Source organism: Lithohypha guttulata (genome assembly GCF_036872675.1).
Source record: "Lithohypha guttulata strain CCFEE 5908 chromosome Unknown scaffold_3, whole genome shotgun sequence".
In the NCBI taxonomy this organism is placed as follows: Eukaryota; Fungi; Ascomycota; class Eurotiomycetes; order Chaetothyriales; family Trichomeriaceae; genus Lithohypha; species Lithohypha guttulata.
In genome coordinates, this window is record NW_027042752.1 from 3,540,727 (window position 1) to 3,553,894 (window position 13,168).

Sequence of the window (13,168 nt, forward strand, 5' to 3'; positions counted from 1 at the left end):
ATCTGGACCGTCAGATCTACAAGCGATGTTGCAAAGCTTCTGTGATAGACTGTAATCGTTGTTTGCTAGTCTGCTGATGAAAAGAATACTCTTTTTAGATCCTACCAGGGAAGTAAGAAATGACTAAACCAAAAAGGTTGAGTTAGTGACAACTAACAAGTCAAATAGTGTAAATAAATGAAAAACAAAAGTAGTCTGAGCCATACCGTGAACTTTGACATTGCCCGGAACGTCCAAAATAGTGTAGTACTTATCCCACTGTTTCCGCTCTTCGGAAGGAACGATCCACACCAATCAATCTTCCACAATTGAAGTACTGTCCAGCCATCTGTCCGGCCAACGAGATTGATCAAATGATGCTGATGGCTGAGATCGCCTTCAACCTTTTGTAATGTACCTGGCATTCTACATTGAGTGCCGGATGAGTTACGACAATTCTCTGGGTATAGCACCATCTGCCCTTAGCTCGGGAGTCACTGTCAACGCATGAAACTCGTCACTTAAGAGGCATAGCTGTATTCAAACCGCCCCGCCATGGGGGAAGTCCGTCGTTACGCATACCAAGCTCAGTCGGTCGAATCGAGGAGATTCTAGAAGCTAGATTCCACACATGAATGTACTTCTTGGAATCAGTGTGTGCCATCCTCCGAACAACGGCTCACCATCCGCACTTAGTGGAGCTGGTCATGCAAAGTAGTGTACAACAAAGCGAGTATACCCTTGAGTATGGCGGCATACTTTTAGGTTCGACTAACACTTCACTGTCCCTACGCGGTAGTGGCAGTTGCGATGAATGCTGTCAAGATATGTTCGCTCTCCACTGATATCGCCTGGAAAACACAATAGCACCCACTCGACGATCCCTCCCAGTGTTCGCATTCAGCAACAAGGTATATACAAAGACCTTATCCTTCCAGTGGTAGAGTTTCTACTTGATCAGCCTAGGATCACAATGTCAAACCCTAATCCCGGATTTGGGTTGGAGTCGTGGTGTTTGTACGGGTTTGGCGCTGCTTGTGTTGTGCTACGATTGTAAGGAAGATCGGAAGGCTTACTGGTACTCTTCTGACTAGCGATCAGCTTCTCACGCATCAGAAGAGCTGGCATACAGCACATCCAGCTTGATGACTACTTCGTCTCCTTCGGCCTTGTGTCTTACACTCTACTATGCGTCGCCTTCAACGAAATACTGAAAGGGGTGGGGTCGAACCTCATGACAGATGAAGAGGTAGCGCAACTCACACCAGCAACCACGTCCCAGCGAGTCAGAGCAAGCAGATGGGTCTTCGCCTCTGAACATGCCATGCTGCTGACAATTTGGAGCATGAAAGCTGCCATGCTTGTGCTGTACGCCAGACTCACGGATGGTGTCATGCAACGTAAGGTTCTCAACGGAGTTATTGTTTGGGTTGTCCTGAGCTTTGTAGGAGACGAAGTAGCTCTTTGCACCATTTGCCGACCTATCTCACAATACTGGGCCGTGCCCGTGAACAATCCGCAATGCGCATCATATCAGTACTACCAGATCGTCAACGCTGTGTTCAACATCAGCACGGATATCATGCTTCTGGCTGTTGGGTTGCCACCCATGCTCAGAGCCAGATTATCACTACAGCAAAAGCTAATCCTCGTGGTAGTATTCGGGATGGGCTCATTCGTCGTCGTTGCCGCGATCCTGCGAGCCATTTACTGCTTGGTGCCGAGTTTGGTCTCGTACATCTACATGAATTGGTACTTCCGGGAAGCCTCGGTGGCAGTCTACGTGACCAACGTGCCAGCAGTATGGGTGCTGCTACGAGACATTTTCCCTGGCCTACAGCGACTTGGCCGCAGCACGAGGGAGACTACAAGTGGAAACAAAGGGCCTAGCCATGGGGTCGCGTGCGTTACTCCATACCCAACAGATGCGAATCTAGGCCGGAACGCCACTTGGATGAGAACAGCCGGACGAGGATGTGACGGCCGAGACCTGTACATCATAGACATGGATGTATGTCCGATCAACGAGGCGGAGGTCACGACTAGCAGTTCCAGACTCAATGATGGACATAGAGGACAGGAGTCACAGAAAAATGCCTCAGTGTCCTCTCAAGGCGGTCTGCTTGGGATCAGACGGGACATGACCTTTCCTGTCTCGCATATTGGTGTGAAGCAGAACGTTTGATAGTAAGATACCGTTCCAGAAAGATCTGTTGCCCGTGCTATACAGTTCACAATACACTTTAAGTTGTCTCGAGAAGGCACATCCTGGACATTGGACCGTTGACTCGGGCTCTTAGAACCTTTCGTTTGTGTCTTACTGAAGTGCCTTGCACAAACGACCAACGATGTAGCAGCAGATGTTATGTACACGAAAATATCAGTCATTGACAGCTGAAGTCTCCAGCACAGGGCACAGCCTTGAGGCTGTCAATCGTTGGGTAGAAATGTTGATCTCAACCTGTCCAAGGACATACAAGATCTCAATTGGCTCTTCTTGTTCGTTGTCAAGAAAAGCTTTGCAGGCATCGCATTTAGAACACCATATGACATTTTTCAACGCCTTCGATAGTCGCAGCGAGTGCCAGTAGCCAAAGTGAAGTACCCTACCAGAGTAGAGTACCTGAGATAGCTTACCGTACATAAGTGCAGAGCCCTACGTCGGAGTTTGGCAATTTCTTCTAGCGAGAACAACTCTGACTTGCTTTTCGGCACGCTGCTTGGCACCATTACCATGAGCGGACTCTTGTGCACCTTTCAACCCTCTTCAAGTTGAGACACATGACCTACTACTTTCTTTCTGCACCTGCAGGATAGCCAATACTGACAAGGCACAACACAATGAATAAGGTGGTGCGACAAAGACAAATCGATGAGGAAGTAAGGTAAGTCAGACCAAGGCCTGGCGAGAACGAGTTGACGAGACTGCCAAAAGAGAGTAGTACAGTATGAGGACTAAGGAATAAAACACGCTTCTTCAAAACTCTTTTCAGATGATTCGAGGTCACCGCTCGTCATGGGAACATCCTGCAAGAGTTGTGGTTGTGAAGGAGTGAAAGGCGGAAGGACATTGTGGATCATCAGTGCATCGACAAACCATCGCAGTGCCGCTATTAAGGATATCATTAGACTGGGTCGGATTGTCGGTCTGGCTGTCTGAAAGGCACATTCTACGTTCACCTCCGCATTCACACATTGGTCGTCAAATGGACCAATCACGAACTACTTACTCATACGTAGCTTGAAAGGCCGAATAAATTGGTTCAGCTGAACCCTTGATATAAGGATTAGATTGAATGGCGTATCTAGACCTTGATTGGCACAGTGAAGGTCGGGTGTAGGGATCGCGACAATGGACTACCTTGGATATTACGGCTAGGAGTCCGAATACCCTGATGGCTTGTGATCATGCCTGGGGCAACAACGCCAAGAATGCGTTCGCGGTTGAAGAATGCTGTCGCCTATTTTCAGACTCGATCTGCGGACTAGGTGGATGTTTCTTCCTTAATACGTTCTACGAGAAGCTCGTAAACTGTGGTCGTTGCAGTGAGAGCCGACAAGCCCGGAGGTCGTACGTATGAGCGACGCTAAGCAGAGCATGCTGCAGAATTATCCTTTGCCAAAAAGGACGCGTCTCGATGTCAAACAGTCCAAGAATGGCTGCTACACGTGCAAGTCCGTTCAGCAAAGAGACGGCCGTCACAGGTACTGACTTCCAACCAGGCATAGACGCGTCAAATGCGATGAGACGCATCCAACATGTTCGCGTTGTAGGGCTGCGCGCAAACAATGTCTTGGCTACTCAGAATGTGAGCCTGGTCGTGATTCCCAGGCGTCATGTAATAGACAGGGCTTCGTAACACTCGCCTCAATTTACAGACCTGTACGCCGCGTTCCTGCAGGTTTCTCAAGCAACAGTCTGTTACGAGGATCAAAACTTGAGCAAATTTGCTTTAGAATGGTTTTCAGTACTCTGCTTCGAGAACCCAACCATGACTTACGATGGCTACGAATGGTGATTCCTGCTGCAACTGTCAACTTGGCAGTGTCAACATCATTGATCTGCCTGGGGTCAGTGTTTGAATATTTCTCTAAGCCGATCGGTTCTCGCAATCCGTCTACGAGCATTAGCTTCTACCAGAAAGCAATCAGTGCCCTTCAGAATGAGATCAATGAGCTGGAGTATGGCTTATTGCCAGCATTCATGGCCAGTATCGTTCTCGCAGCAAGTGAAGCCCTCTTCCGGCGCATGCCTGCTGCATTGATCCATCTCCAAGGTGCTTTTCGAATCCTTGGACTTGCGAGCGAAGTTTCGAAGCATTCACTCAACACGAAGTGTATTGAGGGGAACGAGGACATCAATGACATAGCTTTGAACATGGACATGCATACAGCATGGTATCGACTTTCTCAACCACCGGACTTACCGCTGAACTTCGGCCTTAGCGGAAACTTGACAGAGAGAAGAGATATCATAAACGAGCGACGCCTCTTTGCCTCTCTTCTGCATGATTGCTATCATTTCGCATGCAAAGCTGCGACATTCAAGTATCGGCCCTTCACATCGATACCATCTTCAATTCTTGCTGAGCAACAGACGCTCGTCGCGTCACTGGATCGGTGCTTAGCTCTTCTCAACATTGATAGCACCGCTGATAATGAGGCGCACAAAGCTGAAAGTCTAATCCAGAAATGTCAATGCCTGAGTACTTTTATCTACCTGAGCACGATTCTGCAGCCATACGAGAAGGCCTATGATGCTTTCGAAATTAAGTTCTGCCAGATCATCGAGACTGCACAGTTCATCATCGACAATTACTACCAGAATCACTCCTCGCTGCCGTTCTTTCGTTTTCGACCAGGGATTTTCCAACCTCTGTATTTCACAGCCATGAAGTATCGCAATTCCTATCAACGGCGACGAGCGGTAGAGCTGATCAGGCGAATCGGGTTCGAGGGTCCCTGGAATGCACAGCTCATGGCAGCGATAGCAACCCGAGCCATCAATATTGAGGAGGCATCGAATGTTCCGGATGTGCCAAATCTGTCTGTCCACCAAATCTCAGAGTGCACACGAGTACATGGCAGTGGTCATGTGTCACCAGCTGTCGAAAACATTCAGTCTTCTATTTTCGCCGAAGCTGAGTTCAGTATCTGCACTGATGTCAAGGGCATGATAGCTGCTGCAGACGAACTGGAACAACGTCAATTTTGGAACATCTGGACAGAGCAAGTGCAAATACCTGATTACGTGTGATTGAGCCTTGAGACTTGCAGCGCCAACTATGTATACGTTCCGCCTTGATGCGGCATGCTCACGGACCGCCTCCTAGTTCGTCGACGAGCTTGTACCACTTGTCTGTAATTTCGTGTTTCTGTGTTTCAGACGCTGCCGCAAACTCATACTCGCCCTGCAGCATACGTTGCGTCTTGATAGCCTTCATTCCATCAGACTTCAGAGCACGACTGATCGCAACGTCGATACCTCTCAGAGGATGGCCCACAATTCCGTTGGCAGCTGTAACAGATTAGCTGGTGCTTGGAAGTGGGGCCTTAACATACCTGCAAAAAATTTGATCGGAAAACCAAGCAAGCCCTTGGCAGTGCCTTTTGCCAATCCCAGGAGGCCGCCATTAATCAGTCCTGTCACTGGCTGCACGAAGAGACCGGCGGTCCCATCGTACACTCCAAGCACTAGCTCTTTACAGCCATTTGATATTCCAGACCTGACACCCGTCGTTGAGGTTGTGGGTCTGACGGTGGTGTCACCCCACAGTCGTGGCATGTCGTGAGACCCTTGTGCCATCGCAGATGTGAAAGCGCCCGGTGCTCGTATTGCAGCTTTACTGATCCTCAGGATGCCTGTCAGCATATACCCACCGATGTGTTTGTGAGTCGCCATCTCTGCTTTGGTGGCCGTGTGCTGCTTAGTAGTTGTAGCGGCTGGGTTTTGACCGATTTTTGCCTCTTTCAAGCGCGCCAATGACCTCTTGGTCGCCCGATGCGCAACAATTGGGACATGAGCCACTTCAGCAATCATCTCACCCATGCCACGAAAACCGTCCACAATCAGATCCGTGACAGCCCATGCAGCACCCGAGAGCGGATCGTATGGTCCGTGCACGATGTCATAGTTCACGGATCGATGTAACTCCAATTTGTCCCAGTCGATTAACCTTTCTTTTCGCAGGACAGTGGCTGCAAGTGGACTCAGAAGCGTTGTGGTCGAGATCAAGCGCCAGCAAGCAGCTCGATCAGTCAGGGCACAACAGAGAGATTTGTTTGGTAGACATGCATGAAAGTTTTCGACAGCGCCTAATTCGCCGTCTTCGGATTGTGTCCTTGCGCCGAGTGTCTTTGCACAGGCGACAACATCTTGGCTTAGCGCCGACAGGATCGCTTGTGACAAAGAAACTGCCGTCAAAGTCTTGTACGGTATCGGCTGTGGCCCAGCTCCCGCTCGAGATATAGCATCTCCCCAGAAGAATTGATCACCGAAAAATGGTACAGTTACAGTCGGAACACCAGCTCGGAGCCCTGCCGCAGTGGTTCCCGCGCCTCCATGATGGACAACGCACGCCACTTGAGCGAACAGCCATTCGTGAGGGCAGTCGTCTCGCAAAACGAACAGGTCTTCCGACTCTTGAATGTCACCTTCAAGGCCGCTCCACCCCAAGGCTAGGACCATTCGTGTCTGCAAAATACTTCTTGTTTTGCGTACGAGGACCAAGAATTCCTCCGGGTTTCCAAGCACGATTGATCCGAAACCAACAAAGATCGGTCGTGAACCCTTCGCAAGGAAGTCGACAAGTGCAGAAGAAGGTGCGTAATTGTTCAAGGCGTCTAAGGAAGTATAGCCTGTCACTGCAAGGTTTTCGGCCCAGTCCTTTGGCTTTGGGAGGAGAGATGGTGACCTAGCCGAAGTGTCAGCGTCTTCGAATCGATAAAACGAAATCGACGGACCAGCAGTATGAGTGTGGCACATTCATTGTGTGCAGAATCATGGGTCCTTTGGTCGGATGTATGGGATCAAGGGCGAGATATTTGAATCTGAAACGATTGATGATGCTGCCCAAGCCTTGCCATATCATTCCTTCCACGAGAAGGTACGATAGCAAATTGCTCTGCTTCACCTCGTTGTCATTTGACCTAACGTTCGCTAAAGGATGGGCAACCTCTTTGGTCGGAGACCACGGCATTCTGGCACCTGTCAGCACGGCGCAAAAGTTGAGCTGTATGACTCACGTGAAGAAGATATGCAAAGGCACACCCAAAGCCTCAGCACAGTGAATATGACCAAGTGCAGGCGGATTCGCGATGATTGCATCTGCCACAAAAGGCCGTTGGACTTTCGGGGATACATCCTTTCGCCTGTCGTTTGAGCCTATATTCATATGCTTGTGCAATACGATCTGGTCGGATCGAAAGCAAGCATGCCAACAGTTGTATATGATCCCTTGCATTGTCTTGCGACGCGCACCAACTTCTCCTGTATGCAAAGCAACGAAGCCTGGCATGAGTCCCGGGTTCTCCACCATGTACGACATTAGCGTTCTTGGATCTCCTCCAAGGTCGAAGAACTCGATGCCATACTCTTCAACGAATGGCTGGAATAGAGAATGAGTTGCAAGGCGAATCCGATGGCCGAATCGTTGCAGAGCCAGTGCTAGAGCGATAAATGGCTGGATATCGCCTCTGGAGCCTACCGCAAGCATGAGAATGGCCATCTTTGGCGGCCTGGTACAGTCTGGTGATGTGGTGGGTTTTGCATTATTAGCTTGTCCCGCCTCTTTGATCATATTGGGTGCAAGCCCTAGGTGATCCAAGATGTCATCTCCGTCACTCTTGACTGCGAAATGAATCCTTCCGTCGCTTTCAATGGACTCGACACTGGAGTCTGTATCGAAGTTAGCATCAATGTGGAAGTATAGGTCTGACGCACCTATCTGGCTATGCAGTGTTTTACTTGCAACATAGCTCGGTACTGCTGCTTCTCCACCATCGTCGGACTCGTTTCTGTGATGTTCGCGAAAGCTGGTGTCCTTCGTCATGCTGGGTGAGGTGATGGGAACGGGCTACAATGGCTCGGCAACTTTGTAAAAACCTGCCTAGAAGACTTCTTGGCGGTTCAGCATCTAAATGGCAAGTACTACACTGTTGAAAATATGATGCAGTAGAGCAGACTTCTTATTCTCATCAATGACATTGATGCCACAACTGCGCCCCGGACCTATACGACTCCTTCGGAATGCCTTTCGCAATGCAACAGTAGTCAAGTCTCAGACGATCATGACACCTCTTCATGGGTTGTAGACCGAATCGGAGGTGATTGGCCACTCTTTTCTAAGCTCTAAACTCAAAGACCGACAGTATTTTGATTGGCCGATGAACGCTAGCACGATGCCAATTCGGGACGAACATTGTACAACGATGCTGGCGCGACGTTCGAGGACAAGGCCATGTTCGCGAGCCAGTGTTCGGTCTCCGTTGTCCATCGGGTGAGGGTGTCGCCTCTGTTCGAAAAGCTCCAGCATTTGTTTGAGAGACTTAAGCCTCATACAATCTCAACCATTTCTGATGTTCTTCCAAGCTTGCCCTTGACCACTAGCAGCATCAGCAAACATGGCATTGTCAGCATCCGGACCGTTTCCTGCTATCTCTGGTCTATTCACACCTATCTTCCAACAGCCTGATATTCCTACCATCGCCACCGAGCTATGTGGATTTTTCTTGCAACACAAATGGTTAGTGGAAATCCGCATCCGCCATATTCTTTTCGTTGGCTATAGGATGCTAATGTCAATGTGCTAGGGACATTGAGATTTCGCATTTGACAAGCGGCTACTGGTACAACTCGGCGCTGCAGGGCCAAGTCCGAGTGGACGAGACTTATCACAATGCATATGGCTCTTCCTTGTTCGACTACACCAATATCAGTACTACTGGTGCTATCAACAATCGCATGTTTACTGTTAATCCCAGTGCAGGAAGTCCCCCTGTCTACTTCGAAGCATACATCGACAGTCCAGGTTTTCCTTTAATTACCAGCAATTTCCTGCAATCGGCGAATGCGACATTCGGTGGAATTGTTAATAAACCATTCCTAGGTCACGTACAGACTGTATGTCGAGCTGCTGTGGAAGCTGCTGATATACTGATTAACTCATAGTGGAATCTGCTCTTGGCGGACACCATCTCAGTCATCGTGTATTTGGACAATGGTTCCATCCCAATCATGCAAGGCTATGACTTCTGGGGTACAGACAGACGGACCAAAGTTGTCACAAGATTTTGGGCACATGAGTCTGCGAATATATCGTCCGAGGTGTTTGTCGACTTTCCTCCGCTTATCAAGAACTCAGAGCCTTCTATGACTTCGATGCGGTCTCGTTGCTGACGTCTAAGAGTAACAGACCAAGAATGAATGTGACTAGCCTGATTCGACGGGTTCTTCGCCCCTGAGGTTTAGCGATTAAAGTAGGAGTGTTGGAATGACAGGTCAACCTTCTCTTGCACCACAAGTTAGATACAAGGGCATTTATCGCTAATAGTGGTCTTGGTCAATTCGATATTACAGCTCTTGCTCTGGTCTGGTAATTGCATGTTTTCAACCTCACGAAGTAAACGTGTAAACTTAGATCGTAACCAGGTGCGATAGTCAACAAGACCATTTTGACATCAGCATTATGCAGGCTGATCGTTCATCGATCGGATCTGACTCGTCAGTCCCAACTCTACTTACTGTCAAGTCATCCGGGCGTCCAGGACTGCTCGATTTCGCGAACGGACGTGTTGGACTTGGTGTTTCAAATAGCGAATCCGGTGAGCCTCTGAGTCGTGATTAAGTCATTCAAAACTCTACGCAGCCATATCCATGTAAGGATGGGAAGTTTGTTTCTTTTTTGGGATTTAATGATGTGCTGAGCGTTTCTGTTGATGGGTCTGACTAGATTGCAGGTGATGGAATCTGACACTGTAGGCAGGTGGCTTTATTCTACAAACTCCTGCCAAGCGCTGAGCAACAACGAGGCCCAAAGAGCGCCTGTAGGACCAGGCGGGCGCACTCGCTACAGAACAATTTCGCTGTATATATACTTAATCTGAGAAATACACGAAAAGACGGCCAGCTGCTAATCACGTCCAGTCAGATCCTTTATCGCGTTCTCATACGACTCTTCCATATTCAACAAGGCTACTTGGTGCCGCAAGTCCTGAATCTCGATACCTTTTGCATGTTCAAGTCTGGTGCGCTCTTTTTCCTGCATAAAGGCCCTTTTCGATCCTTCTTTCCTTTCCTTACCCTCGCTTTTTGGATCACACAGATATTGGGTTGCAACGATGTGCTCTGATCAAAGTTTGATGTTGTCATCAATGCTGAGCCATTCACGGACGCTGTTGACCATCTCAAATCTTATCTGAGTCTATCAGGTAAGCCTACAATCTTACTGATTATCAGCTTCCACTGGAGTACTTTCTCGACAAATTTAACGGCATGACGATAGCGATCGTCAGCGTAAACGCACAAAGGTTTAGAAAATAGGTCCACTGTATATTTAACTTTTACTGGTGTCGCCCATCTTCGGGAATGTACAGGATCTTGGATCCAACCCTTTTGGCACAATACCCCTGACTTGCAGGACCTCGTAGTTTATCTGTCAGACACACAAGATGTGTGTCTGACTCAACTACATCTCGAATTATAGACTAGGGTCCGCGAAGAAGAAAGATCAACATAGGTAAAGGTATTACGCTGGACGGGTCCAGATTTCTATGTACAACGATTTACTGTGCTAATTTCGTGATGTCTCCAGCGCCCGATATGTGAGTGCAGTCCATTCGCCCTTGCAGTGAAATGTACAAAAGCAATGCAGGTATGGAAGGAGGATTTTGGTTTACTGCATCAGAGTCTATGTGCTTGTGTGGATATCCCTGTCGCTGTTCGTCGATTGTCTCCGAGATCCTTCAGGCCACATATATTCACCAATCCGTATGACACGTAACCAATCTCAGGGCCTTTGTACGTCGAAGACGCGAAAAGAAACAGCGGACAGACCGGCTTAAGATTGGAAGCCCTAGGTAGTTCAGTAGTCCGAATAGGCCTTGAGGGTACACGATGTGCCTAGTCACGGATCAGTGCAATGCCGCAAGTTGATAGAATTGGTTGTTCCAAGAGCCGTGCCTGCATGTCGACTCTGGCCGCCTCGGTAATATTTTAATATCCCCATAAGGACGTGTGTGTATACTTGATCGTGATCATGTATTCATGGCACATCACTTCCTCCTATTTTCATGGATCTTCTCATGACGATTACGGTCATCCTTGCGGGTGAACCCTGTTCCACACTTCGAGCATTCGTGTGGCTTTTGCCCTGTGTGCGTGAGTTCGTGAGCTTTTAGGTTTTCATTTCGAGTATAAACCCTGTCGCATTTGCTGCACTCAAATTTTGTTTTATTTTTGAGGACTGGTTTGACTGTATCGAATAACGAAGCTTTCATTTCTATGTTGGGATGAAAGATTTGGCAGTGAATTTCCAGATCTCTTTTCGAGGTGAAGCCAAAGTCTCCAGCTTCACAGTCAACCTCACTGCATACGAATGGTCGGCTGTGTCGACTGTCATGTAAGTCGCGTGACCGTTTGTCGACGAATCCTTCGTGGAAATAAAAGCAAGTGGTTCTTGAACATTTGTAGATGCGGCTGCCGTAGAACGTGACCAGCTCGTCCTTGATGTCTTGTGGCAGATGCTTGTTGCTAAAGATATTCTCTAGGCAAGCTCGCATTCGCTGGCTGCCTATTCGAAGCTTTTCAGGAATGATGAGATTGCGGGACTGTAGGTCTTTGAAGCGTTGCATTTCTGAATGTGCCCAAATTAGTCGAAAAGCGTCCGAAGTATTGTCAACTCCTCCGAACTCGGCGATTGAACGCAAAAGCGTCGGTTGTATTTGAGCAGCGACCTCGTTCTCTGCCATTCTGCTCAAACTGTGTTCAAGATCGGCATCGTACTTTTCTGCGAAATAGCTGACAGCCTCACAAAGCTCCTGCATGACAACCTCGCGATCACCCGATGTGCTAGGCTCCAGCAGTGTCTCAGCCAGCCCACAAACCTGTCGGAAATGATAGGTCCATTTTGCTATAGCATAGTCGGCAAATGCAAAGTACCCGTTACGAACGAATCCATGCAGTTCGTCGTCCGCTGTACTCTCACTGAAGCAATGAAAGCACAAGTAATGTATGCACACAATGGCCAAACTGCACTCGGCTACAGGTGCATCGATATACTTTGATTTCGATATGAAGTGCTTGGCTGTGCTGTGGACCAGACTCACGCGGTCGCCAACCACCGAGACGAGAGCGCCGCACAATTCGTGAATATGTCGATGAGATTGATAGAGATTGAAATTGACTTCCTCCTTCTCAAAGTCGATAGATATGGCTCCTTGCAATTCGTGCCACTTCAATGGTCGTGCAGCGCAGGCGATCCAGCTGAGGAGTTTCCAAGTGATTGGCCATTCACGTTCTGGGTGGATATTGTTTCGTATACGTTCAATGATGCGTTCATACCTGTATCGGATCAGGTTAGTGGAGAGTAACCAATCGCATCGGAATGCCCGGTCTGTGTTGTGCATGTTGCACTGCAAGGAACAAGAAGAAGTCGTATCGAGCTTCGGTAGACAATACAGAGAGGCCAACAGAGATCTGCTACTTACACTTCGGATAATTCCTTCGGAAAAATACCCTCTCGAAGCTCGATGTCCAATGCGTGACTCGTAAGTTGACCATAAAGGTTGTCCATAACTAATTTTGCATACAAAAATTGCTCTGAGACCTTAGTAGAGCTTATATAAGCAGGAACGACTACTTACCCTTCGCCAACAGACAGGTTCGTTCTGTGATATATCGTTCCTGTGCCTCAGTGAGCTGGAACTTGTGTTAAATCTTCTCCGACCAGTGAGCAACGAAGTATCTGATGTCGTCTCTATTGTGCTCAACAGTAAGTCGCAGCTCTTCAGCATCGACCAGTGCCCGACCTATGTCGCCTACGTGCTGACTGACGATCAGCAGCCGTACCTTCCCTGCTTCTCTGTCATCGATTTCCTTGACCAAAGAGCTTAAAGATGACAAGATAGTCTTTCGTTGACTCAACGCACATTCGTCCAAACCATCAACGATGAGATACTTACGACCAGGTGT

The 13,168-nt window shown here is 48.4% G+C and overlaps 6 protein-coding genes across 6 annotated transcripts; 3 read left to right on the forward strand and 3 right to left on the reverse strand.

Moving 5' to 3' along the window:
- Positions 1-952: 952 nt before the first annotated feature.
- Positions 953-2,164, forward strand: LTR64_005080 (uncharacterized protein; the record flags this gene model as incomplete). The annotated part of the gene is made up of 2 exons (XM_064899422.1): positions 953-1,032; positions 1,081-2,164. The coding sequence occupies 2 exons, from the start codon at positions 953-955 to the stop codon at positions 2,162-2,164; spliced, it is 1,164 nt and encodes a 387-aa protein (XP_064755379.1).
- A 1,773-nt stretch (positions 2,165-3,937) lies between these two features.
- LTR64_005081 (uncharacterized protein) lies at positions 3,938-5,236 on the forward strand (the record flags this gene model as incomplete). The annotated part of the gene is made up of 1 exon (XM_064899423.1): positions 3,938-5,236. The coding sequence occupies one exon, from the start codon at positions 3,938-3,940 to the stop codon at positions 5,234-5,236; it is 1,299 nt and encodes a 432-aa protein (XP_064755380.1).
- Positions 5,237-5,294: 58 nt separating this feature from the next.
- On the reverse strand, positions 5,295-6,964 carry LTR64_005082 (uncharacterized protein; the record flags this gene model as incomplete). The annotated part of the gene is made up of 2 exons (XM_064899424.1): positions 5,295-5,497; positions 5,542-6,964. 2 exons carry the CDS (start codon positions 6,962-6,964, stop codon positions 5,295-5,297), a joined length of 1,626 nt encoding a protein of 541 aa, XP_064755381.1.
- A 256-nt stretch (positions 6,965-7,220) lies between these two features.
- Positions 7,221-8,030, reverse strand: LTR64_005083 (uncharacterized protein; the record flags this gene model as incomplete). The annotated part of the gene is made up of 2 exons (XM_064899425.1): positions 7,221-7,876; positions 7,922-8,030. The coding sequence occupies 2 exons, from the start codon at positions 8,028-8,030 to the stop codon at positions 7,221-7,223; spliced, it is 765 nt and encodes a 254-aa protein (XP_064755382.1).
- Positions 8,031-8,601: 571 nt separating this feature from the next.
- Positions 8,602-9,376, forward strand: LTR64_005084 (uncharacterized protein; the record flags this gene model as incomplete). Its single annotated transcript, XM_064899426.1, has 3 exons — positions 8,602-8,723; positions 8,791-9,100; positions 9,149-9,376. 3 exons carry the CDS (start codon positions 8,602-8,604, stop codon positions 9,374-9,376), a joined length of 660 nt encoding a protein of 219 aa, XP_064755383.1.
- A 1,874-nt stretch (positions 9,377-11,250) lies between these two features.
- Positions 11,251-12,770, reverse strand: LTR64_005085 (uncharacterized protein; the record flags this gene model as incomplete). The annotated part of the gene is made up of 2 exons (XM_064899427.1): positions 11,251-12,538; positions 12,685-12,770. The coding sequence occupies 2 exons, from the start codon at positions 12,768-12,770 to the stop codon at positions 11,251-11,253; spliced, it is 1,374 nt and encodes a 457-aa protein (XP_064755384.1).
- Positions 12,771-13,168: the final 398 nt, after the last annotated feature.